Consider the following 27,444-nt stretch of genomic DNA (forward strand, 5'->3'; position numbering starts at 1 on the left):
AGTGACACAAAGGGAGCTGGGGTGTAGTCTGCATTTCCTGATGAGCTATCTGTGCTCGGAGGGAGGGGAGGAGTGGTCACTCACACTTGAAAGGGCTATGCCTGCCCTCAGACAATGCAGTCTCCAACCCCCTGGTGTGTGTCTGGGGCCTGGCCTGGGCAAGACAGGATTTCACAATCAAAAGAAACTTTCCTTTGAAGTATGCCTACCTCAAAGGGCAAAATGGGTATAAGAATGGCACCCAAAAACACAGACTTTAGAACACTTCTGGATACCAAGGGTAACCTCTGCCTGGAGAAGAGCTGAGAAAGAAGAGCTGCTCTGCCTGTGACTGTGCTTTGTGGAGCTATCCTGCAGTTGCTCCTTGTGCCTGTGCTAGAGGACAAAGACTGGACTTTGTGTTGCCTTCCTTCTTGTGAAAATCTCAAGGGGCTTGATTTAGAGCTTGCCTTCTGTTGTTTGAAGTCTCAGGGACAGCAAAGACTTCTCTCTGTCAGCACCTGGAGCCTCTGGAGAGACTCCTACTCTGCCAAGTGGTGCCCATCCAGTTCCTGGGACCCTGTGAAGAGAAGCTGGCAGCCCAAGAGGGAGAAATCCACACACAAACCGCTGTGCGGGGAAAAGATCAACGCGACTCCGATCTGTGGGTGAAAAAATTGACGCTCGCCTGCAACGCAGCCGGAAGATCGACGCCCGCGGCTGGAGAAACGACGCGCTGCATCGCCGATGGAGGCTGTTGAGATCGCAACCTGCACTGCCTGGTTTTCAGACCATCGTGCTGCTGAATTTCTTAGGCAAACATTGCTGGGCGTGTAAAAACAATGCAAGGCCTGCCCGGACCCGAGAGTGCTGACTGGATTGAAGCATCCCTCTCCTGCGGAGAGAAGAAACAACGCATGCCACCCGACTGAAGGAGAAATGACGCAAGGTCTCGCTCGTGAGTGAAATCGACGCATCGCAAGCCCTTTTTGACGCACACTTGCCTGTGTGGAGTTAGTTTTGACGCACCCAAGGTACATTTTCACGGTAACAGCGTTAGCGTTGTGTTTAAAATTACATGAAGACTCTTTTTGAATTCTTAGTGATAACTTGACTTGTGTATTGTGGATTTTTGTCGTTTTGGTCTTGTTTTGTTTAGGTAAATATTTTCTATTTTACTAAACCTGTGTTGTGTCATTTTGTAGTGTTTTCATTAAGTTACTGTGTGTGTTGGTACAAATTCTTTACACCTAGCACTCTGAAGTTAAGCCTACTGCTCGTGCCAAGCTACCAAGGGGGTAAGAAGGGGTTAGCGGAGGGTAATTCTCTTTTACCCTGACTAGAGTCAGGGTCCTTGCTTGGACAGGGGGTAACCTGACTGCCAATCAAAGATCCAATTTCTAACAAGATGTATGAAAACATTACCTACCAATTCAATGAATGAATCAATAAATGAATTCTTAATGAACGACAGAACCAATGACAGTACAGCACATCACTAATAATACTGAATCTGTTCTTCATATCATCTCAAAAACATGTTCACCAACCTTTGTTTTTTAAGGGCTCCCTTCACCTCCTTATTTCTAAAGCTATAGATCATAGGGTTCAACATTGGGATTAAACAAGCATAGCAAACAGAAAATACCCTGCCTAGGGAGTGCTTGGGTTGACCATATGTAAGAATAGTGGTACCATAAAACAACACAACAGAGGCTATGTGAGAAACACATGTAGAAGCAGCAGTCTTTCGGCCCTCAGTGGACCGTATTTTCAAGATTTTTGAGATAATGAATGTGTAACTGATAACAATGAGCATTAAGGGCACCACCATGACCAAGACACTCATTGCAGCATTAACAACTTCTGCAATAAATATGTCCCCACAAGCCAGCTTCATGAGTGATGGAAGATCACAAAACAAGTGAGGTATTTCATGAGACCTGCAGAAGGGTAAGCTAAAGGTCACGGAGGTCAAGGTAAGGGAACAGGCTAGCCCCATGATCCAGGAGCCTGACGCAAGCTGGATGCATATTGAACTTCTCATGATGGTGGTGTACCGAAGAGGGATGCAGATGGCTACGTAGCGATCAAGAGACATGACTGTCAGTAGTATGCACTCTGTGATGCCAAACATGGCAAACAAGAACATTTGTGTCACACAGCCACTGAAGGAAATGTGTCGGTCCTTGATTAGCAGCCCGCTCAGTGTTTTAGGGACAGTTGTACTGATGTAGAAGATGTCCACCAGAGACAGATGTCTCAGGAAAAAGTACATGGGCATGTGGAGGGCTGCTTCCAGGGTGAGGATGACAAAGATAAGTAGGTTTCCAAGGAGAGTTATCAGATATGTGAGGATAAACATGACAGAGAGAAGCAGCTGCAGCTGCGGTGATGCATCTGAGAAGCCCAAGAGAAGGAATCCACTTCCCAGAGTCAGGTTTGACCCATCCATTGGTGCTTTACAATCACACTGCAGAGGAAATACAACAAACAATTATGTACTGTTAAAGGTACTTTGCCAACAACCAACTGCCCCACTCCCCCACTCTCAATCTCACATTCCCTCACCTCCCTTCTCACACTCATGATCACTGTAACTCACTCATACTCTTGCTGGTTCTCTTTTACTCTTCCTCACGCATAGAAAAACACTCACAAAACACACTCTCACTCACTGACTCACTTTTCCCATCATTCAACTGCACAGGAAGTGACATCACTTTTTGCATCATCCAACTGCAAAGAACGTGAAATTGCCGTATTTCCCATCTGCACAGGAAGTGACATTACTGGTTTCCCACCAAAACTGCCTGTAAAAGACGAGGCCAAGCAAGAGAACTTCATTTCCCCATCACTCATCTGCACGTTTCTCACTACTTACCTGTTTGATTTGTTCTATTGTTTTTATGCACATTTTGCACCTTTGAACAGTTATCACTGTGTGAGCACTGAGCACTTTTATTTAAGCATTACATGTTACACATTTACCAAGTGTATGGCTTTCTTCTATTTTCCTAATGTTGTCTAATTTATTATTGAATGTAACGAATATTTAACACAGATTTATTGGCCTCCCTACTAAATGGATCACGTGTTCTAAATATATTTTCCTTACTTCAGTCAACGTCAGGAAAATATATTTTCCTTACCTCATTCTACTCATCATGGCCTCCCATGTCATCCCCAGCAAACATTTCACAGAGCAGGGTATACCCTGTGGGCGTTTTAGGGCCAGAACTGCAGTTCCACTGAAATAATTATGTGCCTCACCCAGCAACCTATACTGGCAATCCCTACAATCACACCCAGAAGTAGATACTCACAACTCATAGGCCAAGCCTTGTACACATCCCACCTAAGTACCACACACTCTCACACCACAGAACACACATTGAAGCTCATGCTTCTCAGCCCTTACTATGAGGTACTCCATGCACCAGATTTCACAGACCTATTCTCCTACCAAAAAATGTATAAACTCATGATCACAGAAGCATGGCTCACCCACATATCTTCGCACATTCAAGATGTCCTTCTTTCTACAGCCTAGAGCAACTTTTGTGTGGGAGGCTCCACTTGCCAGCACGCACCATCTTTAAAATCAACTGCATCATTTACAAAGCTATTATGGCCAGCACCCTCACTTATCTTGCAGACAAGCTCACCAGCTCTGGTGGCCCTCAGCACACCCACTGCCAAGGCGCCATTAAACTGCAGACTAAGAAATGTGAAAATAAAACAGCAGGCCTTTTCCATCCATGCACCCAGGATCTGCAACAACATCCCCATATCCACCACGACTGACCCAGTGCTGCTCAATTTAGGACCAACTTGAAGACTCACCTCTGTAATGGACACAATTAATTACCCATCCTCAACCCTGCTCTATCTTCTCCTTCTCGTTGACTTTATGACCACTGCCTTTCGACTGGGTTTGCCCTATAGAAATATCCCACTCACTCTCCATCTCATGTAAACAGAGCAGCAACAGTGTTTTTGAAGAACATCTAATCACTGGTGGTGATTCCTCCCGGGTGAAAACAGAACAGATCTGGTGCTGGACAGAGGAGCCAGCACAACATCATCCCTGTGTTGGAAACGAGGAGCCAGAAAAAGCAGCAGCGCCAGAAATAATGACCACTGACAGTTTGTGTTAGACCGGAAGCACAGCCCTAACTCAAGCTGGGGTGGAGCTTCAGTACCCACCGGTGCCGCTCTGTGTGGCCTCGCTGTGGGCACAGGGATGCATTCATGTGCGGCATGGCAAGCCCGCTTTAGCAGATACACTATGTGGTCCGAAGCACGTGCACTAGGTCTGCCAAATAAAATGAATTGTGCCTGAGTGAAGGGCTCATACTTAAATTATGCCCTTCAGTAATGCATAATTGAGACACCCACCTACCGACTGCTGTGTTTTTAAACAGCAGTCTGTGAAAGGAGTGTGCCTCATCCACCCCAGCGCCAGCCCCCCCCAAGATCAAGAGCCTGGAGAGGCTGAGAGGGCTGGCCTGAACCCTGCCAGTGCTCCTGAAACATGAAAGTTTGAATTTTCATAAACACTGCTAAATGAAACAGTTAGCAGTGTGGGCACTGACAAGAGCTATTCCTCCAGGGGCAGGGATGCACCCTGCCACCCCTGCTGACGAGCGGCCATTAGGTGTTCTCACATACTAGGAACATATTAGCACCACAGTGAATAACATGAAGGTGGATAATGCATTCGTGCACTGAGTGTAAACTTAACCAAATATCTAACATTCCACCTTCACATCTCACCTCAGCCTCCATATGCATCTTCTCTATAAGTACAACAAGCTCCACTTAAGAAGATCGTACATGCAGAGATGTGCCTCAACAAAGGCTTGAAGAAATATGATCCATCATGATCGACCTTCACTGAGTCCATTGATGAGCCTGAGCCATGTTCAAGACCATCTGCGTCATCTACAAGGCCATCACAGCTGGCACCCCTGCCTACCTGGCTGACAAGTTCACTATGTCTGGAGGCCCTGAGCACATCTGCAGCTATGACTCCATTAGACGAAAAGAAAACACAAGCCAAAAGGCTAGATAAAACATGAATCACTAATTTTCAGTCAAAATGTAAGCAAACGCTTACAACTACCACGATTATAGGAAACTTTGTAACACTTTTGTAAAATTGTTTTTGGGTATTCCTGCCCACTTTAGATGACCAACCCTGGCAGGGAGCAAGTCAAGTGGGCCAGTAAGGATTGGAAGAACACTTACAATTCCACCAAAGCAGTTTCACGTCCATTTTCAGGCTCTCTGGATGAACAGCCATACTATCAATGGAGTCCTATTGTACGGGATACAGGATGCTGAGGATGCTGTAGGATCCTGTGCAATTGATTTGGGGCTTCCCAGGGCTCCTCCTCCATCCATGGTCTTAGTGGGGTGACTTTGGTATGAGGCGTCGAAGTCCCTGAGAGGTCCAGCAAAAGTCCAGTTGCCACTGGATTACTGGGTTCAGGTCACAGCAAAACCATTTGGTGGAGGTTCTGTTCTTTCTGGGATACCAAGCTGCACTCCGATGATTCTTTCAGGTCCAGCAGACTTGGATTTAACTTTTGGACATCGTATCCCAGTCTCCCAGGCTGCACGTCATCTGTCAGTGGTGATCAAGTGTTGGTGTTTACTGACTAGCCATTCAAGCTTCTTCAGCTTTCTGAGGTCCTGTAGCTGGGCCCAGGAAGTCAGCAAACTGACTCTTGGACTCAGCTGTTCTGTCTGGGGTTCAGAGTGACTTCTCTTCAAGCCACAATCCCTGCTTTGCTCGTCCAAGGATCAGCAGGTTTCAGCTCACCCTTCGGTGCAGCCTCTCTTGTTAGGTCCAGGTAACAGCAGGGTAGTCCTTCTTCAGTCACCTCTCGAGTCCAGAATTGATATGAGGTCTGAGTGCCATGGGTCCATATTTATGCCCAAAAAGTACCTTGTGGGGATGCAGCAGTTAATAGCTAATTGCCTATTAGGTACCTTGCCACCTGGTGATGACTTCCTGCTGTGTGCAGCATCTTGCAATCCCAGAGTTCACTGTTCTGCCCATTTCCAAGATGGCAGAGCCCCGCTCTTTGTGTTAGGAACTATGTAGCCAACCCTAGTGTTGTGCTTTCCCCTCTCTGTCCCTCACACCAACCTCTCTACCCAAACAAATGGGTAGCCCCTCTTGTGTGTGTACAGCATCTGCCCCCCAAAGGTGGCTTCCCCTTTGAACCTTGCCCTTTGGGCCAACACTCGTGGCTTCTACCAAAGAGAGGTCGCACCTCTTCCAATGGCTGGCCTCTGTTGTTCATGCTCCTGAGAGAAGTTCACGATTCTCCCCAGGAGGGTAGTAGGCTATCTTATGGCCAGCACCTGCTAAGACCACTGGAAAATACAGGCAACAGAGTGGAAACTTTATAAAAGTTGCTTTTACTCAAAAGTTATATTAAATTGGATTCGGGCCTCAAGTTGGGTTTAATGTAACAACTATTTTGATACCATGAACAACTTTGGTAGGCCTATTCAGACGTTAAAACAGCTAAGTTGTCAGCGTGCAACCCTGTACTCGACAAAGGGGCTAATGGATATTAGACATAAAAAATGCAATTTTTTTTTTTTAAGGTTAGGACATATAAAAACATAAGCCCTACTTTCTGATGTGTAGGACCCTGGTCTAGGTCTCGATAGAGGTCTGGGCTTTGTCATTGGTTAAATGATAAAGCTGATTTAACAGTTTAAACCCACTCTGCCAGTCTGCAGTGCCAGGTTCGGATACATGTTTTACCAGGTCAAACTGAGGGTGGCACAATAATGGTTGCAGACCATGAGAGACACTGTAAGGCACAGGCCCTGAGTACCATATACTAGGGCCTATAAGTAACGTAGGCCAATTGAGTATAACACAATCAAACATACATTTGTAAGAGTCTGACAGTGGCATTGAGGGCTGGTTAGCTGCATCAGTGCATATTCAAAATATAAAAAAACAGCAGCATCAGTTCCAAACTTTGGGGGTAATCTTGTAAAAAGAGCCATTTTCTTACAAGCAGGAAGTAATTTTGGTCCCAGTGCAATCAAACCAGGTCTTTTAGGAAAGCATCATATCAAGGCTAGTGGAGTGAATTCAATTTAGTTAGACTTGCTCTAATCAAGACACTTACATTGGTTTAGGATTTTGCATTTGGACATATGATTTCTGGTTTGGACATTAACTTTGGATTTTCATTAGTCTCTTTTTATTTTGTATAATTTCTTAAAACCTGTGTACTATATATAGACCCCTGAACACTTTCGCACTGCATCTCAGTTTTACTCACCCACCATCTTTTTTTCCCAGTAAAAAAAGTTAAAAAACATTCCCTCTCTTGACTGGACGTTGGTACCAAAGTGTTTGCGGTCGCACCTCGCACCTCGCTAGGGGGCTGCTGTGTTTAGAAATAATTCATGGGTTTAAAAACACCTGTTGCAGAGTTGCTTATGTGGCAAACAGTTTTCAGGCAACAATGAAAATGTTACGATAACTCTGGTAATTGATGTTCCTGCTGGAGAGAGATCTACGTTTTGTCTGGTGGCAGTTTGATTAATCATAAAGTAGTGTTAATATACTTGCCGCAAAGATCATGTGCCTTTCAGATCACTGAACTGTCTTTTATAAGTGTGGTTACCTCTTTAATCTCAAACATCCTTTTGTTACTTGTAGTTCATAAGTTACAATCCTAATATAGGACAGTGTCCTATGAGTTGTCATCAAAGGGCTATGTGCTAATGGCATAGAATTTTATGTTTTTCCCAACACTTTAATTTCTACCCTAATGTTGCTAAAAAGGGTTTATTTGGATAGAAATGCATTCTTATTAGTAAAGCCAGCCCCAACCACTGTAGTACGTTTTAAATCCTGAGTTTGTGCTTCTCCAGACCAAACACCTGTTAAATATACTGACTGCAGAATAACATGTGATTCGAACACCTTGTAAACCTCATTGTCTTATAGAAGATTTCCTTTAGGCGTATTTATAGACATATGATTCATTGTATATGTCTTATATGTCTGTGTGTGTGGAGTAGGCATCATAAAACAAATTAACTGCATGTGGGAGGCGTGGTGTGGAGAGATGGGGGCACTCGTGGAGGACAGTAGTGAGGGAATCCTTGTAGAAGGTTATTGGGTGGGTGTCAACAAGATTGGCACTTCGGGTGCCACCAGCGCTAAAGCGGGCCCTGAATTGCGACACACAGTGTGGTATTTAAATGTATGTATAGTTCTTTGTAAGCTGTGCATGTTCAAGAAGTGGTAGAGGATGTGTGAAAGTGCAGTGTGTACAAGCAATCAGCCACATAGACGAGTAATAAAGTACTGCGCGGTAAAGGAGAAACCATTCCCTGTACTTACCTGCCTGGTAAAGTACTGGATGGTAAAGGGTGCATGGTAAAGATAGAAACCCACATCATGTACTTACCTGCCGGCATGGGTGTTTGCAGAAATTTCTTTGGGGGGTGTGGGCATAATTTTAACGTCATCCATCCTCCAACCCTTTTTGATAATTTCAAAAAGGGCAGGGGCATAGTCAGTGGCATCCTGGGCTGTTGTGGGCGATGGACGCGGCCATAGTAGTGCAGGGAGCATAACACACTACGGCGGCCATAGAGGTAGGCTGCACTGTGAGCCTACACACCAGGCTGTACCTAAAAAAGGGGGTGGGTGGGGTGAATCACCCTCCCCAATACCTCCCAGCAGACTACGGACACCCATGCTGCCTGGTAATGTACTGGGCGGTAAAGTACTAGATGGTGAAGGATGCATGATAAAGGTACAAATCAATTCCCTGTACTTACCTGCCTGGAAAATACCTGGGCGGTAAAGTACTAGATGGTGAAGGATACATGATAAAGGTACAAATCCCTTCCCTGCACTTACCTGCCTTGTAAAGTACTGGGAAGTACGAGATGGTGAAGGATGCATGATAAAGGTACAAACCTATACCCTGTACTTACCTGCCTGGTAAAGTACTGTGAAGTACGAGATGGTGAAGGATGCATGATAAAGGTACAAATCCATTCCCTGTACTTACCTGCCTGGTAAAGTACTGGGTGGTAAAGGATACATGGTAAAGGTAGAAACCCATACCCCATACTTACCTGCCTGGTAAAGTACTGGGAAGTACGAGATGGTGAAGGATGCATGATAAAGGTTCAAATCCATTCCCTGTACTTACTTGCCTGGTAAAGTACTGGGCTGTAAAGGATACATGGCAAAGGTAAAAACCTATACCCTTTACTTACCTGCCTGGTAAAGTACTGGGCGGTAAAGTACGAGATGGTGAAGGATGCATGATAAAGGTACAAATCCAGTCCCTGTACTTACCTGCCTGGTAAAGTACTGGGTGGTAAAGGATACATGGTAAAGGTAGAAACCTATATCCTGTACTTACCTGCATGGTAAAGTACTGGGAAGTACGAGATGGTGAAGGATGCATGATAAAGGTACAAACCTATACCCTGTACTTACCTGCCTGGTAAAGTACTGGGAAGTACGAGATGGTGAAGGATGCATGATAAAGGTACAAATCCATTCCCTGTACTTACCTGCCTGGTAAAGTACTGGGTGGTAAAGGATACATGGTAAAGGTAGAAACCCATACCCCATACTTACCTGCCTGGTAAAGTACTGGGAAGTACGAGATGGTGAAGGATGCATGATAAAGGTACAAATCCATTCCCTGTACTTACTTGCCTGGTAAAGTACTGGGCTGTAAAGGATACATGGCAAAGGTAAAAACCTATACCCTTTACTTACCTGCCTGGTAAAGTACTGGGCGGTAAAGTACGAGATGGTGAAGGATGCATGATAAAGGTACAAATCCAGTCCCTGTACTTACCTGCCTGGTAAAGTACTGGGTGGTAAAGGATACATGGTAAAGGTAGAAACCTATATCCTGTACTTACCTGCTTGGTAAAGTACTGGGAAGTACGAGATGGTGAAGGATGCATGATAAAGGTACAAACCTGTACCCTGTACTTACCTGCCTGGTAAAGTACTGGGAAGTACGAGATGGTGAAGGATGCATGATAAAGGTACAAATCCATTCCCTGTACTTACCTGCCTGGTAAAGTACTGAGTGGTAAAGGATACATGGTAAAGGTAGAAACCCATACCCCGTACTTACCTGCCTGGTAAAGTACTGGGAAGTACGAGATGGTGAAGGATGCATGATAAAGGTACAAATCCATTCCCTGTACTTACCTGCCTGGTAAAGTACTGGGCGGTAAAGGATACATGGCAAAGGTAGAAACCTATATCCTGTACTTACCTGCCTGGTAAAGGACTGGGCAGTAAAGTACGAGATGGTGAAGGATGCATGATAAAGGTACAAATCCATTCCCTGTACTTACCTGCCTGGTAAAGTACTGGGCGATAAAGGATACATGGTAAAGGTAGAAACCTATATCCTGTACTTACCTGCCTGGTAAAGTACTGGGAAGTACGAGATGGTGAAGGATGCATGATAAAGGTACAAATCCATTCCCTGTAATTACCTGCCTGGTAAAGTACTGGGTGGTAAAGGATACATGGTAAAGGTAGAAACCCATACCCCGTACTTACCTGCCTGGTAATGCCAGGCGTAGAAAATGATGCGTCGTAAAGTCTGGATCACTGTGCACAAGGTCGGATGTTTGTGGACGCGGAAGAAGCATCTGATGGGAAGAAAAATAGAGAAATATGGAGGTTAGAATGCACAAAACAAGCTTTTACATCAGACATTTCTGACATTGATGTGAGCACTGGGGGAACCTACACATGAATGATGTTGCTTCTCCGTTGGAGGCAGCACATTCTGGTTGGCTAAGGCAAGACCCTTGCCAGGCAGAACCCACCACTCCCGTCTAGGGTGGGTGATTACACTCACTGTATAACCTGTGCTCACCCTTGGGTTGGCACAGAGCAGTCAGTCTTATCACAGAGGCAGTGTGTAAAGCAAAGGTTCAGCACATCCCCACCACAACCATGGTACATGGCACAAAGGAGACTCACACACTGTGTATGTATAAAAAGATTGTATTCAACACACACATTGTCAACACAGTTTGGTTACAATGTTAACCTGGGCCCATACCTCAGTTAGCAATGGAAGTCACTATATGAGGCCCAACAGTGTTAACCACTAATTATTGTATGTACACTTGAGGAAAACAGTACGTTCCCTCCCACACCCTCATAAGGTACCAAACATTGTCAGCACGAGACCCACCCTAGAATTCCCCACAATCAGTGTAACACATAAATTCAGAGTGCACTCTGGTTCCCAACATTAGCTGCAAAGAGTACATAAAAGGTTTACAATACTTTCATGTAGTGTGATCAGCAGCACCACGGTACTGCCTTCGCATTCACCCGCACTCACTCCTGCACATCCATTCTGTAACACTGTGCGCTGTCATGGGTATCAGTCAGCACGTACATGCACTCACTCGTATGCACTCATTCCCAGCACCCTAATGCGGTGTCCTGACATCAATATAGTGGATGCCACTGAGTTTGCAAGCACACTGTGTCGCAAACTGCCCTTCACCCACCAACCAGCTTTGGCTAGCCCACCCCTCCATGAACTAACGATTACTTTGACCTTTCCCGGGTTACTAGGCCGTTTGTGGCTAAGTCACAGGGTTCCAGGGTCAAGGTGGGGGAAAGGAAAGATAACAGCCAGTAAACAAATAAGGAGGAGGCATTCAGTCTCCCCACAGGAGGTTCACTCAGTGGTCTGGTGGTGGGTCACTGGGGCCGCCATTAAACACTGAGGGTCCCAGCCAGACAGTTCAATGTTACCAAATAGTTACCAATTTCAGCACCTGCGGAATGGGGAGGCACCGTCGGGGCTTGTTGACTTGACTTGCCCTCGATACTTCCAGTTGCACACGACAAGTTACTAGGCCTGCACTTCCTGTACCAGGAGATGCTACATATGGGGCACGAAGACTCAAGTGGCTCCAGATGGTCACAATCCCATGATAAAAGTGATTAGTGCCATACCCACACAAAAAGGAGGCACAATGTCAGGGGATCGATGATCTGAGTCTCCCTGACTGTACGTTTATTCACAAGCCAATTCCAAATGTGGGACCTCCTCAGAACGAGGCACTGGTCCGGTGCGTGATGACTTGAACAGCACCAGACAATCCCGGACTCTCCCGCAACCCTCTGGAAGGCATAACGTCTAGCACACAATGACTTGAGTCACTAGACTATTCGCTCACATTTGGAATTTGGTTTCCATACATCTCTACAATGAGGCACTCTGTCTAGTACATGATGACTTGTAGTCGCACCAGACTCCCTGGTCACCCACTTCTGTGCAAGTTCAGCCGTGGCATAAGAAGCCAAACTCAGATTGCACCCCCACCTCCAAGGTTTGCAACCAATGAATAGGGAACCACACACACAATGAGTATGCAGCCAAAGCAGACATGATCAAAATGTGACACACTCGACAATAGCGGGCACTGCAGAGTCCCAGACTGAGTGATCCTGCTCCCACCAACAAGACGATTCAGGGTGCAGCAGTCCCCAAGATGAAGGGCCACTCACCTGAAGTGCGGGCAGTACTTGGCAAGCTCTGCACCAGGCAATTCTGGTCTCCAGAGACAACACTTAGGCCATGCTAAGGCCGCTGCTGCCAGGTGAACTCCAGCATACGATAAAGACGCAGCAGAGGGCACCACTCTCTAAATATTACTGGTTGTCGATGTAAGTCCCTTTTAGGATGTCTTTGATGTCCCTGAGAACTCCTCTGAGAACAGGGGGCAAGCCAACATGCCCTTGGAACGTTACCCATCAGGATGCTACACAGCAGCAGGCAATCAGCCTCAGGCCAGTCTCTAAGCATGAAGGGGAGTGTGGATCCCCTCCTCGGACAGTTATCCTCCTGGGCACAACATATTCCTCTGGCAGTGTGCTCACATAGTCCAGCAACACCCGTCTCATGTCACCGTAAAGGCTACTCTCCCTTGCAGATATTGAGTACCCCTAATCATACCAGATGGTTCCTTTGAAGTTGGGAGTGGTTCAAAGGCTTCTCCTTAGGACCACAAATGTCTCTCCTAAATTTCCTCCCTGTCTGCCCTGAGGCTCTGGAATGCAGATCTTTATCTTTAGCTGACTCTGAGAGGCCAAGTGTAAAAAAAACTCTCCTCCCCAATTGGCAGGGATCTGTCGTTCTGGATGCCCAAATTTTATAGCGGATGCCCAAGTTTTATAGCGGTCAATGACAAAACCACCTTTACCATCACAAGGGGTTTGTCATGCTGAATCCAATAATACTAAACTTTATGAGGCTGCTCCCCTGCAATCCACTATTGCAGCATGATGTAGTAAGACTGATTCTCCCATGTTACCTTATGGGCAGCGCAGCTCTCATATGTATGTAGTCCGAACACACATGGGATTTCGGCACTCCCTGGGGCACATATGCCCGGGCACACTCCCATGCCTGTCAGGGTATCTCAGACACTTTCATTAAAGCCACTGCAAAGGTGCTCGTGCGCCAACACTGGCCTGCCTATCAGTCCAAGTTCCTACATTAGAATAACTGTGTGCAAATGTGCACACCCTTGCACGTAATGCCAGCCCCAGCACCTACATAGGAAAACCACCTGGGTGCAAGTTGCTACCTGTCTCGGCCTACACATGGCAACACCCATGTGCAAGTATACACTCACTGGCAAGTTGTGCCAGTCTCATTCAAGCATATGACGCCCTGGTGCAAGAAGGCATCTACAGGCCAGCTATGCCATGTTCACCATATATGTACACTCCTGCATGCACATGGGCATGGAGAGGCCCCCTGGGCCTGGGACCCTTTATGATCCAGCCCCCCTCGACAAAGGTGACCCTATTGGCAAGCTGTGCCAGGCGCAACATACATGCAATCCCCCATTGTGTAAGTCTGCACCCACTGGCTTTGTATACCAGGCTCAGTACCTCTGAGGGCTCCATGGCCTCTGTGCACACCCTGGACCCTGCCATGGGGCGCCTACACACATTGATGAGCACCAATTCCCCTCCAGGGACAGGTTTGTGCCCACACTTTCACCCTTCCCATACAAGGGGACAGTACCCATGGCCCACGGCCACTAGTGAAGGACCAACCCACCCTTATGGATGCAGCTGAGCCCCCCTCTTTAGGTAGAGGACATCCATGTGGGGGTGCTCCCCTGCCCGGACTGGGTACACCTTTTTATACCTGCCCTCCCTATGCCTACCACCAGCCCTGCCATCGGGGCTCTCCAGGGAAGGCGCAAGGCTGCACAGGGTTGGCCCCCGCAAAGGGAATACCACCCTGAGTGTAGCTGTGCATGTGTCCCCAAGGCATATTCCATTGGACTAGGACATGGTTAACGAGGTCATCTAGGGAGTGGTACACCCAGTGCACATCACCCTTGCAACCAGGGCTGTACCTGCCCGGATACGTGGTATGGCTGTTTAACATGGCCCTCCTGGGTAGAGCACCTCAACCATGTCCCTACCTGCCCCTTTCTATCATGGAAAGGATGAGTGTGCCCACTTAAACAATGTCATACGGTAGGGAAGTGTCCAGAGTGCACAGAGAGTCAGGAAAGTCTGGGAGAAAAAAAACAAAAAGTTTCAGAAAAATTCCCTCAGCAGAGACATGTCCAACATTCTTGATGAACATCAGTGACAAGTGTTTTTGTTAGTTGAAGTTACACAGAATGAAGTCGCACTGTGTTACTGGGCCCTGGACCTTTAGACATACCCGACTAACGGATCATAGAAACCTCATAATGGTTTAGTTTTATGTTTCAGAAGGAAAAATACAAACCTGGATTTAAAAATACATTCTAGGCCACTGACAAATGCCCAGGTGGCAATTCTGGTTCTTATAATATTTATAAAGCGCTAAAATACCTATTCAGAGGTTTTGGTGCTACCAGAGCCGGTGAATAAATTACAGAGGGAAGGATAAAAGAAAATTCAAGGCCAGTACCAAAAATTATTGTCCCCAGGAACTAGACCACCTGCCCCGCAGGATGGTAAGTAAAAGAACCTCCTTACAGTGGGGAGAGTGGCTGGTGCATAGTTGGTAAATTTCTTCCTCAGACAATATGGATAAATATGAAGACATTTCTTCTCTCCGGAAGCCAGTGAAGAGAGTTCTGTGCAGTGGAGGTGAATGAAAAACTCAGAAGTCGAGGAGCCAGTAGGTCTGCAGCATTTTGAACCTTTGCAGCCTCTTTATAAGAGCTCTAAGTATAGCCTAAATAAAGAGAGTCTCAATAATTCCAGGCAACTCATTATGGGCGCCTAGACCACCACATGATGGACAGAATTCTGAATGGCAGACGTTTCCTTAGTACCCTTAGGATGAAGAAAACAGTGGAGGCAGGGTGACTGACCTGCTTTTCTGATGAAAGCTCCAGCTTAAGATGGTCTGAATGGATGGCTCAAGATGGAGGCCAACAGTCAAGTGGGATAGGGCTGTTTGTGTGAGTGATTTATCCAAAGCACTTCTGTTTTGTAAGTTAAGTTGTAACCCAGGTGCTACAGCAGACATACATTGAGGTGAAGCTGAGGTAAAGTTCAGAGGGCTGAGTCCCAAACTGGGCCATGGCAATAATGAATTGGGTGTCATCTGCATAGTACATGGACTGGAGACCAAATTATTCTGCTAGTTGTGCCAGAGGATGAACATAGATATTAAAAAGAGTTGGGCTTATGGCTGACCCATAAAGAATGCCTAGATTCAGTGACTTATACTCTCAGACAGATGGGAGCAGATAAGCAGCATGGAATCTGTCCTCCAAGCAGGACATGCAGCACAGGAGAGTCTTCCTGCTGAGACCAATCTCCCGCAGTCTGGGTAGTGGAATCATACGTTTTAAGGGCTGCGGACAGGTCCAGCTGCACAAGTGCCACCCACTTTGTCCCATCGGGCAGCAATCTGGAGTTAACCTAAGACAACATAGCAGTCTCCAAACTGTCCAGTGGTCGAATGCAGACTGAATGGAATCTAGGATCTGAGTTAAGAATATGTGCATCAGTTGGTATACATGCTTCTGTAAAATCTTGACCGCACGGGTCAGCAGAGATATCAATCAAATATTTAGGTGGGAGGGTCCACACATGATTTTGTTCCATAAAGGGATGATCAGGGTTTTTTTTCCACCTGTCGCTACACTGGCACTATTTATAGAACTCTTGCAGACCTAAAATAAAGGAGGTGAAAGATCCGCCAGGGCTGCTTTCCAATGGTCCAGGAGAATCATATGCAAGGGGGCTCCAGAGAGACAAGAGCTTGCAATGGAGGGGGCTCTAATGACCCAAACATGGAGCACTGGTCCGTATGTTGGCCTCAGTAAACACCTCAGTAGCCTGGAGCCCTGCACAGGACACCTCAAGAGGCAGGGCAGACAGGGCTGTTAGAGAGGGCCCAGAAAAGGGTATGTCCTCTATGGAAGATGCCAGGGAGATGCATATAGCGGATATTTTATCCTAAAAAAAGTGGTTAGTTCCAAGTCCTGTGACATCTCAATTAACCCAGCACCACTGTTTGGAGAAGCAAAGGACCATATTATTTGAAAAACCTCTTTAGTGGAATTGTCAGCTCCCAATATTTTGTTGATATAAAATGTGGCCTCTGCCGAGGCAGTAAGCTTTTCATATTCATTGAAGGCTTACTTTAATGCCAGGCAGAGACAGGATGCCCCCTTCACCACATTCTCTCTAGTTGTTGCCCCCTGCTTTGCCTTCCCTAGCAGGGGGGTCCACCACGGGACAGTGTAGCCTGCTTAGTATTAGATTCCTTGAGGGGTAGGCCTCCATGTAATGCTGGGTGTATCTCTCATAACCATCTGCTTCTGAAAACACATGACCCAAATACTGAGGCCCTCAATCTAAGGGCAAAATCCGTGATCAATAATTCAGACCAGAGGAATACCTCAGGAGAGGAGAACTAATGAGTACAACTAAGTAATGATCCAACCGCACCTAAGGCAAGATTTTCAAACAGTGCACCGATTCTAGTCACCCAAAAGTGAAGTCCAACACTTGGCCTTTAGAGCGGGTAGGACTCTGAAGTTTCTAATGGAACTCCAGAGCGGCCATGCCACTAATACATTATTGGTGAGGGACTTTCTGAGGATCCACCCAAATGTTAAGATCAGAAACTACTATAAAGTTGACATGCAACATGTAAAATGAGTCAATAAAAGGCTCAGCGAAAACAGACAACCTTACTCATCAACACCGAGAAAGAGGGTGAAACAGCAAATCCCAGAGTCTCTGCCTGTGGCATGTCCGGGGTCCAAGGTTCCTAATGAAGCCTTTGGCATTACTAATTACTGCCATTCTACCTCGACACATTGGGGTTGGGCAGTAAAGTATTGTGAAGCCCGAGGGACACATTGGTTCTACGTCAACAGTTGTGAGAGAGCTGCAGGAGGCTGGCTAAGGCAAAAAATGCATCCCTGAAAATCTTTTTTTGCTTGAGCTAGTCTCCGTCCAGTATCCTCAAAACTTTTATAGAAGGTGTGAACTTGCCTAAAACAGTTATGAACATATCTGTAAATCACATTTCACTGTGAAACAATAATTTTACATTAGTTCATGGAATGTTTATGGAAGTTTGAAACACACCATTTCCAGTTTGCATGTCTAAGGTGTGGTGACACCACCGGTGATTATGCCAAAAATGACAAGGCGGTGTGTTGTGAGGACAATGTAGAGATGCTACTTATGTGAGCACCAACATTCTGTGAGATATGAATTGAATCTTCTAATGCATTGTCAGTACACACTGAGGAGCACATGAAGGTGACAGTGAGCTAGCCAAAACATGCAATGCACTCCTCTTGTGTTTGGGGAAAGGCACTTCCCTTGCTCTGTAATGATGATGATGATGGAGCGAGTTGTATCACGCACAGCTGGTCTGACGCTGAGCCTAGAGGATACTAGTCTTGCACAAATAGCCAGGTCCTAATCTTTTTTTTAACGTTGCAGCGGTACTTAAAGCTCCCAGCTCCGGCGGAAGTTTACTCCATGCCGCTGCTCCTTGACATGTCCGAGGTTTATCTCCTGCCCTAGCACGTTCAATTTAGGGGATCCCAACCCTTTGGGTGCTCCATACCAGACGTTTATGGTCCATGATATTATAAAAACAGGAGCTAGCTGGCTTGGATTGGTGAAGTATGATGTGAATAATTCAAAATAGTGCCTGGCAACCCGTTGAGTTTTTTCTGGGTGTTTTCAGGGTGTTGATCGGGTCTATATGGCCACGGGTGTTGATGCAGGGCTGTTTCTTGTGGAAAGAAAGAGCGGGGTCGTTGACTACTAGGGATGTGGCTGTCCCAGTACAGCAGCAGGGTCTGAAGCCTAGTTGGTAATCCTGCTTGTTTGACCTTCAGTTGCGACCCCAGAGAAGCAGTCCCTGGACATGACTGGCTCTGGTGAAGATGGGCTGCAAGGTTTAGCTGAGGAGGGTGTGAAGGAACAAGGATTGCTGATGGGCCACTTGTATCCAAAACAAGTGCAAAGACATGCAGCCACATTTAGAATGCTATTACTTATAAGGTAAGTGTGGTATCTTCACATTCAAACACTATGTGGAGCACTTAAAACGTTTTTTCAGGACCTTAGATGATGTGCATGAGAGCTTCCATCGTAATTCATGCATGACCCCATGGATGAGATAACACCTCAGGGAGAGGATGTGAGAAGTAAAAACAAATCCTGCAATAAAGTCATCCAAGGTAGAGTAGAAGCTGGTCATGTAGAGGGAGGAGGTGAGTGATTCTTTTTCAACTTACATTTGTAATTTTCATTTCAGATCTTCTGAAAAAGTATAGTCGGACTTTCTTATGCATCAAGAATTTGAAACACATTTATATGATGAAAAGTCAAACAATCTTTATTTGCTTTCAGAAGAGAAGCCATAAAAGATAAATACATTAAAATTAGATAAAAAGCAGTATTAAAAATATCTGTATAAAAAGGTTAACGGTTATCGTTACCCAAACAAAGCACGATACTGCGATGTCCAAAAAAATCAAGTGTAAACATTGCTTTTGTAAGGATGATTAGAACATTGGAATGCTGGGAGTTTCATTGGAGACATTGAAGCCCGCGGACTTCTAATGACCGCTAGAAGCCCGGAGCGCCAACATGCAAATGTTGTCGGGTTCACAGGTGTTGCTGTGAACAAAGGCCCCACAAAGCCTTTGTTTTATTTACTAGAACATTCTGCCCCTAGTAGCAGAATGTTCTAATAGCCTTATAGCCCTCGTAGCTGGGCTATACCAGCGTTAATGTCCCGCTCCCTTGTTAAAGGCCCTTCCTTCGGCTTGCTCGAGCAGGCCTTTAATGCCCGGTATAGCACGCTAAGGTTGGCTAAAAGGCTATAATATGAAACAGGAACCATAAACTAACACAGACCAAGCATTCAATTCAAAAGTGTAAGATTGCGAGTCCAGCCTAAGAGCCTATACCTCTCATTGTAAAATGCCTTGTGCATATGTAAACACAGATTTCTCAAAGTGCCTATATGATCCTAGGGCATAATCTTCTAAGGGCATAATCTTATCAATTACATTCTCACCACATACTATGTTTGTGTGAGCAAGGAATCATAAAGTGCCCTGTGCATCTAACATAATCCCAGTTTCGGGAAATATGCAATCTCGATGCATATTACATGGGGGCTGTTTACTTATTTCCTGACTAGATTTCTCAGACGAACAGCAGCAGAGACACATTTGAGAACCATCACACCAATGTGTTCTGTCTGTAGAAGCTGTAAATAAAACTGAGCAGGTCTGCACCTTTTACTGTCCAACAGTTCAAGTAACAGAGTTGAAAACGCTTTCCTGGGCACAATATATAGTTTACAGAAGGAGAAATGTGATAGTTCTGGTTAGAGGACGAGCCGCGAGCGCAGAGGTCTAATCCAGCATCGCTGTATGCATTGCGCGGGTATGAGACCAAAAGGAGGGCTAAGCTAAACCTAAACCTAGTTAGACAGAATCTCTGTGTGTGGGAGATTGGAAGGTGAGGTACGGGTCCAGATGTTCGGTGGTGACAAGTAGGGGGGTATTGCCTTACCCTCTTCTTACCCATTTCTGTCTGTTGGCGTTGTTGTTTGCATGCAATTAGGAAATCTTGTTTTAGTTGCCCTTTGGAGGTAGTGGCCATTAGCAGAAGATTCTGTTAGTGGTCATCTCTCCAGAGCAAGGCAAGCAGCTGCTTTATATATCTCATCCAGGTCATGCTCTGTGCGTGCAATCATGCAATCATTTGTTATGGTTCGATTTAGAAAAGTTGCCTTTTTGGGCCAAATTGCACTCCACAGCATTAGCAGTGTGAGTGTAATTCAATCCTCTAAGGGCACCAGGCCTAACTCCTTATGACACAGGCTTGCAGGGAGACTGACTGGGACTGACAAACATATTCTCAGGACTGAATGTTAAGAGACCTGAAGGTTAGACACATCACAGTAACCCATACACTGGCTACATATACAACCATGGAGGCACTGTGTACTGTGTAGGCATTAACCACGGCATCTGAAGGCTTTGACCCCTACTTCTTGGTAAATCTAAAAATGGCCACAGTAAGTGGATCAAATCTTGACTTTCTAATCTTAATCAGGTGTGACCATGTGCCTTGCTGGTCGAAAAGTGTCCAGTGGTAGGAGAAAGTTGGAACTTGTAGGAGTTTATCTCCATTAATAAGGTGTATTTTTAAATAGAATCGAGCTTCCAAACTACCATTACATGCAATTTGGCAGTATTTGGTTTTTAAACCTAAATTATTCATAAATAAATTAAATCTATGCAGCAATATTTGTAGGCCGACACCCGTTTTAGATATTAAATCACAGTCATTTGCGTACAGTAAATCTTCTGGTCCCAACCCTCTGTGTATCTGCCTCCCCTGATTTCAGATGTTCCTCAAGGTCATTTATATATAGGCAGAACAATAAAGGGGCCAGTACACAGCCTTGCCTCACGCCACATTTCATAAAGTTTGGATCGGTAAGTTCTCCATTTATCCCATATCTTACATGCCCTGTCACACCCCTGTGCATCTTGGTTAAGAAGTGTAGGATTACAGGTTCCATGCCCATACTGAGCATTTTTACCCAAAGATTTCTAGCCACCCAGTCAAATGCTGAGGATAAGTCCATAAAACCTAAATGTATGGTACCGCTCTTTGCCACTGCGTATTTAGATATAATCAAGTGGAGATCGAGGCATTGTCCCACAGTCCCAATGCCTTGTCTGAACCCACTGTGCACGTCAGAAAAACACCCCTTTCCCGTCACCCCAGCCTCCAACCGTTCATTTGATGTCGCTCTTAAAAAATCCTATTTAATCTTTTTAAGAACTTAGAAAAAATATGTAATAATAGAACAAATTATGTCTCATAGATTATATGCTCATAAAACTATAGAGTAGACAAGACCGGGAATTTTTCATGATTCTGGACAATGTGTGGGGGTCATCGTAGTTCAGCCTCAAAACCAAGCTGGGGCTTTACTAGAGCTGGGCTCTGTCAACGCTCTTGTATGGATCAGAATGTTGGCGGATGATTAAAAGTAACATCTACAAAATACAGACTGTCAGCTTCCCACGCCAGTGACCTGAGGAAAATCTTGTGCTTTTTCTGGCAGTGAACCATCTCCATCCAGGAACTTCTCCCCAGATGCAAACCAAGAGAGCACAGACACAATCAATATGAGACAAAAGGTGGAGATGGATCAAACACACCATCAGAAGAGGACAAGAATCTATCACAAGAACAGCCTTCCACCTCACCCTAGAAGGCAAATGGAAGAGAGGCAAGCCACAGAACACCTTTAGGTGAACTGTGCAAACAGAACTGAAGACCCTGAAACACAGCTGGTGTACCGTACAGAAACTTACCAAAGACAAACAAAGGGGGAGGTCCTTCGATGCTGCCCTACACACCAGTCGACATAACGGGCAGTAGGTAACTAAGTAGGCAAGAATGTTTTCTGTGGAGCAATTATTTTTTTTTTTAAATGAGTACATACATTTAGTTTGAGGTGGATATTGACATTGATGTCTGGAAATACGTCACCAAAAACATTTTTGATTGATTGTATTTGGGAATGATGTTAAAATATCATGCCTATGTAACTTTACATCACTTATCGTGACCATTCACAGTTGCAACTGGAGAACTGAGAGCCTGATTATGAATTTGATGGATAGGCTACACCACCACGTCTGTGCCAGCGTACCCTGTCTGCCAAAATGAGTCAGCTCTACCTTTAGTGAATTGCGAGGCATATCAAGTTTCAGGCAGCAGTGTCCCCTTGCTTAGCCATCCAAATCAATGAATTCAACAGTCTGATGACGCTGGAGCCATTGATGTGAGAACATCAGACCACCCACTCTATTGAGAGTGGGCATTCTGATTTGTTTTTCATTTTCTGTTTGCCTTTGCCAGGAATAACCTCCCAAGGTGTTGGGTTGTTAGTATTTTGTTTTTCTAAAACAAATTCCCTTGTTTTTGAAAAAAAACGTTTGTTGACCAGCAGCATGAAACATCAAAGGCGCTCACCAAACGTTCAGTGCCTTCATATAAGTTGCTGTGGTGGTGGCTCCTATGAAGCCACTGAGTGAGATCACAACAGGCTGGTGGTGATCTCAAATTATGGTTGTTGGATGTCCAGCCAGGGTGATGGAGGTAATGACCTCTGCCACCCTGACAGATGGTGGCCTACTTGTCATTCTTTAAATCAGACCCTGAGTCGTTATTAGTTTAAATAAAATAGGTTTCATGTAAAGTGCAATGTGCTATTTTATGAAAACAAATATTAACAATTTACAAAAATTTAGTATTTACTATATACTAATTTACTAACATACTATAACTTGTACCCTCACCGTTACTGCAAACATCATTAGAAACCTAGAGTACCATATCTTTGACTTCTTACAAAAGAGTTTTAGGAAACATTCCTAGTGTTTAAGCGATCAAAATATTGTGGTAACCTACACCTATGTGGAGGGTGAATGCATAACATAGATGAAATGTCACAAGTAAAAAAGAGATATTACAAAATCAAGGGAAAGAAGAATAGGGGCCCAAGATATAGCACAGACTGAGGCATTCTCGGAAAGCTCTCACTTACTTCAGAGTAGGGCTTCACCTCTGCTGTTAGCACACACATGGTGAGCAGAGGGCACTATAAAGGTTCTTTAATGCCCCTTGAGACCAGAGATTCCTGCATGTCTGGGTAGGTTTTTAATGAATGCTCACAGCCAATTTTCCCTTTTCCCCAGGTGCACTCTTAATCTCGCTCTGATGCACACACCGAGAGGGCCTCAGGAACTCAGTTTAGACTGGATATTGTTTTACTTGTTTTATCATGGTATACACAATTATATTTCGGTTAAACAAACATGGATCTCTGTATTAAGAATCCAAGGTAAAATCAAACACAGTAAATGAGATTGAAATACAGAATTTGTGCCTATAAACCCGCCTCCTAGCCCAAAACTGCATACAGTACTCACTTTACATCAATACATACATAGCCAGATTTCTGGCAGGCTGCCATTCGCAATTGATATACCACAGACCCCGTAATAACTGCAGTAGGTACCACCAGTGGTGGCATTACCCCCGACTCTCTCATGTAAAACAGAAACATTATGGGGGTCATTCTAACCCTGGCGGTCCGCGACCGCCAGGGCTAAAATGACAGAAGCACCGCCAACAGGCTGGCGGTGCTTCCCTGCCCATTCCGACAGCCGCGGTCGGAAAACCGGGTCCGGCGGCTTCCCGACGGATTAGCCCCGGCTGGGCGAATCCTCCATGGCGGCGCTGTAAGCAGCGCCGCCATGGGGATTCCGACCCCCTTCCCGCCAGCCTGTTTCTGGCGGTTTTTACCGCCAGGAACAGGCTGGCAGGAACGGGTGTCCTGGGGCCCCTGGGGGCCCCTGCACTGCCCATGCCACTGGCATGGGCAGTGCAGGGGGCCCCTAACAGGGCCCCAGCCTGCTTTTCACTGTCTGCATAGCAGACAGTGAAAAGCGCGACGGGTGCTACTGCACCCGTCGCACACCTGCAACACCGCCGGCTCCATTCGGAGCCGGTTTCCGTGTTGCAGGCCCTTTCCCGCTGGGCCGGGCGGGCGCTCCCTTGGGGGGCGCCCGCCGGCCCAACGGGAAAGTCAGAATGGCCTCCACGGTCTTTTGACCGCGGAGCGGCCATATGGCGGTTCCAGCCAGGCGGGCGGCGACCGCCGCCCGCCGGGGTTGGAATCACCCCCTATGTCCTACTCCCGCTGCATAGGTACAGGAACTGTTTGGGACAGGAGGATTTATACCCCTCAGAATTTAGAGTGAGGAGACGCAGGTGACATATCCCCCAACCTTGATTTTCAATCAATCAATCAATCAAGGAATTTGTAAAGTGCACTACTCATCCTTAGGGCGCTGGGGGGCAGGGGTTGAGGGGGTGCGCTGTTACTGCTCGAACAGCCAAGTCTTGAGAAGTCTCCTGAAGAGGTAAGGAGGTCCTTGGTATGATGCAGGTGGGTGGGAAGAGTGACCACGTCTTGGCGGTGAGGTACGAGAATGATCTTGGAGTTCTGCGAATGCATGGGACGGTTGCGAGGTCAGCGGAGCAGAGTTATCGGGTCGGGGTGTAAAAGGATAGCGGTCTGTTGAGGTCCGGTGTTGTGCAGTGCTTTGTGAGCATGGGTGAGGAGTTTGAAGGTGATTCTCTTGTTGACGTGGCCAGGGCAGGTCTCTCAGGTGGCCTGTGATGGGGCAGTGGCGGAGGATGTCCAGGATGAGGCGTGCTGAGGTGTTCTGGATGTGTTGCAGCTTTTTCTGGAGTTTGGCCATGGTTCCTGCTTAGAGGGTATTGCCGTAGTCCAGTTTGCTACTTAGGAGGGCTTGGGTGACTGTGTTTCCGTGGGGATCCATTTGTAGATCTTTTGGAGCATTTGGAGAGTGTTGAAGCAGGAGGAGGAGATGGCGTTGACTTGCTGTGTCATGGATAGTGAGGAGACCAGGATGAATCCTAGGTTGCGTGCGTGGTCAGTGGGAGTCGGAGCGGATCCGAGACTGGCAGGCTATCAGGAGTCATTCCATGTGGAGGGGGTGGAGCCGAAGATGAGGACCTCAGTCTTGTCGGAATTGAGTTTGAGGCAGCTGTTCTTCATCCATTCGGCGATGGCCTTCATTCCTTTGTGGAGGTTGGTCTTGGTAGAGTCCTTGGTGAGGGAGAGGATCAGCTGGATGTTGCCGACGTATAAAATGATGTTGAGGTTGTGAGATTGGGCGATGTTAGAGAGCAGAGTTATGTAGATGTTGAAGAAGGTCCGGCTGAGGGACGAACACTGGGGTACGCCACAGATGATTTTGGTGGCTTCAGAGCGGAATGGAGGGAGGTGGACTCTGAGTTCTGCCGGTGAGAAAGGAGGGGACCCAGTCCAGGGCTCTGTCGCAGATCCTTGCATTGCTGAGGCGTGTGCGTAGGGTGTGGTGGTAGACGGTGTTGAATGCGGCTGAGAGGTCCAGGAGGATGAGGGCCATGGTTTTGCCATTGTCCAGTATGCTTCTGAGGTCGACAGTGGCGGCGATGAAGGCAGTTTCGGTGCAGTGGTTGCTGTGGAATCTGGATTGGGAAGGGTCCAGAGTGCTGTTCTCCTCAGCAAGCGGGTCAGTTGTCTGTTGAAAGCCTTCTCGATGACATTTGCCGGGAAGAGGAGCAGGGAGATGGGCCGGGAGTTCTTGAGGTCCTTTGGGTCCGCCTTGGGTTTTTTAAGGAGCGCGTTGATCTCGGTGTGTTTCCAGCTCTCCGGGAATGTGGCAGACTCAAAGGAGCTGTTGATGATCTTCCGGAGTTGGGGTGCGATGACGGAGCTTGCTTTTTTGAGGATGTGGTGAGGGCAGGGGGCGGATGGTGACCCGGAGTGGATGGTGCTCATGATTTCGATGGTGTTGTTGTCATTGACGGGGGACCAGGAGAGCAGGAGGCTGGTCGGTGGGGAGTCTGTGGTGTTGGTGGTTGCCGGGTGTGGAGACTGAGTGCTGAGCTGTTGTGGATGTCTGCGATCTTGCGGTGGAAGTAGGAGGCTAGGGAGTACCCAGAGGTCTTGTGATGGTAGGATGTCGTCGGCATTGGAGCAGGAGTTGGAGAGTTCCTTCACGATGTTAAAGAGCCCCTTGTGGCTGTGTGTGTTGTTGTTGATATGTTCTTTGAAGGCAGTTCTCTTGGCGGTGCGGATGAGTTGGTAGTGTCTGCAGATGGCGTTTTTGAAGGCTGTGTTGTTCTCCATTGTCTGAATATGGTGCAACTTCTTTTCGGGTCTTTGGCATATCTGCTTAGATTCATGGAGGTTGGATGTAAACCAGAAGGCCTTTCTGTTGGTGCATCTGTTGGAGGGATTTTTGATCGGGCAAGAGTGTTGGCACTAGTGTCGATCCATTGCCTGAAGTTGCGGGCAGCTGTGTCAATGTTGGTGGTGTTGATGGGTGGGTTCTGGGAGAGGGTAGTGATTAGTTGGTCTTCAGTGACTTTGTTCCATCTGCGGTGGGGAATCTGTTGTGGGTGATGGTGTGTTGTGGTTTTCTTGAAGGAGAAGTGGATGCAGTGGTGATCTGTCCAGTGGAGTTCGGTGGTGTGGCTGAAGGAGACGTGTTTGCTGGTGGAGAAAACAGGGTCGAGTGTGTGTCCGGTGGAGTGGGTCGGTGTCGTGACGAGCTGTTTGAGGCCGAGGTTGGAGAGATTGTCGAGCAAGGTGGTGGTGTTGTAGTCGTTGGTGTTCTATAGGTGGAAGTTTAAGTCCCCAATGAGTATGTAGTCAGTGGATGCGAGAGCGTGCATGCTGTTGACGTCAGTGATGGAGTCGCTGAACTGCTGTCGGAGGCCGGGGGCCTGTAGACGAGGGTCCCTCGGAGGGAGGTATTTGGGTCGGTGTGTCTTCGGTGCTAGTCGTGATCCTGAGTGTGTTCTTGTGGACGATGGCGATGCCTCCTCCTTGTTTGTTGGAGCGGTCCCTGTGGGTGATCTTGTACCCCGGGATGGCTATGGCGATGACAGGCATTGAGGAGGGCTTCATCCAGGTCTTGGTCAGGAAGGCAATGTCTGGGGAAGCTGAGTCGATAAGATTCCATACTTCTACTGCGTGCTTGTAGACGGAGCGGGTGTTGAGAAGGATACATCTGAGATTGTTGCATGCTGCCTTGGTGGGTGGGTCGTTGGCATGGAGGCTGGTGAAGGTGCAGTTCCGGCAGGAGAAGAGTCTTCGGGTGATCTGTGAGTGGCTTGAAGGCAGGCAGGAGAGTGGCTGGTGTTGAGGGCATGGAGGGACTCGGTGTCGTAACGAAGACGTGCATGTTAGCGGTGGGGGGGGACGAGAGCCTGGGGTTCCGGCGATGGGCGCGATCCAGGTGCGGATGGGTGCCGAT

At 46.7% G+C, this 27,444-nt stretch overlaps 1 protein-coding gene across 1 annotated transcript; it reads right to left on the reverse strand.

Annotated features, from left to right (window-relative positions):
• Positions 1–1,504: 1,504 nt before the first annotated feature.
• LOC138267302 (olfactory receptor 2A7-like) lies at positions 1,505–26,312 on the reverse strand. Its single transcript, XM_069216159.1, has 4 exons — positions 25,942–26,312; positions 10,586–10,677; positions 9,712–9,731; positions 1,505–2,452 (listed from the first exon to the last, which is right to left on the reverse strand). Exons 1-4 carry the CDS (start codon positions 26,310–26,312, stop codon positions 1,505–1,507), a joined length of 1,431 nt encoding a protein of 476 aa, XP_069072260.1.
• Between the last annotated feature and the right edge of the window lie 1,132 nt (positions 26,313–27,444).

This window comes from Pleurodeles waltl, chromosome 12 (genome assembly GCF_031143425.1).
Source record: "Pleurodeles waltl isolate 20211129_DDA chromosome 12, aPleWal1.hap1.20221129, whole genome shotgun sequence".
Lineage (NCBI taxonomy): Eukaryota > Metazoa > Chordata > Amphibia > Caudata > Salamandridae > Pleurodeles > Pleurodeles waltl.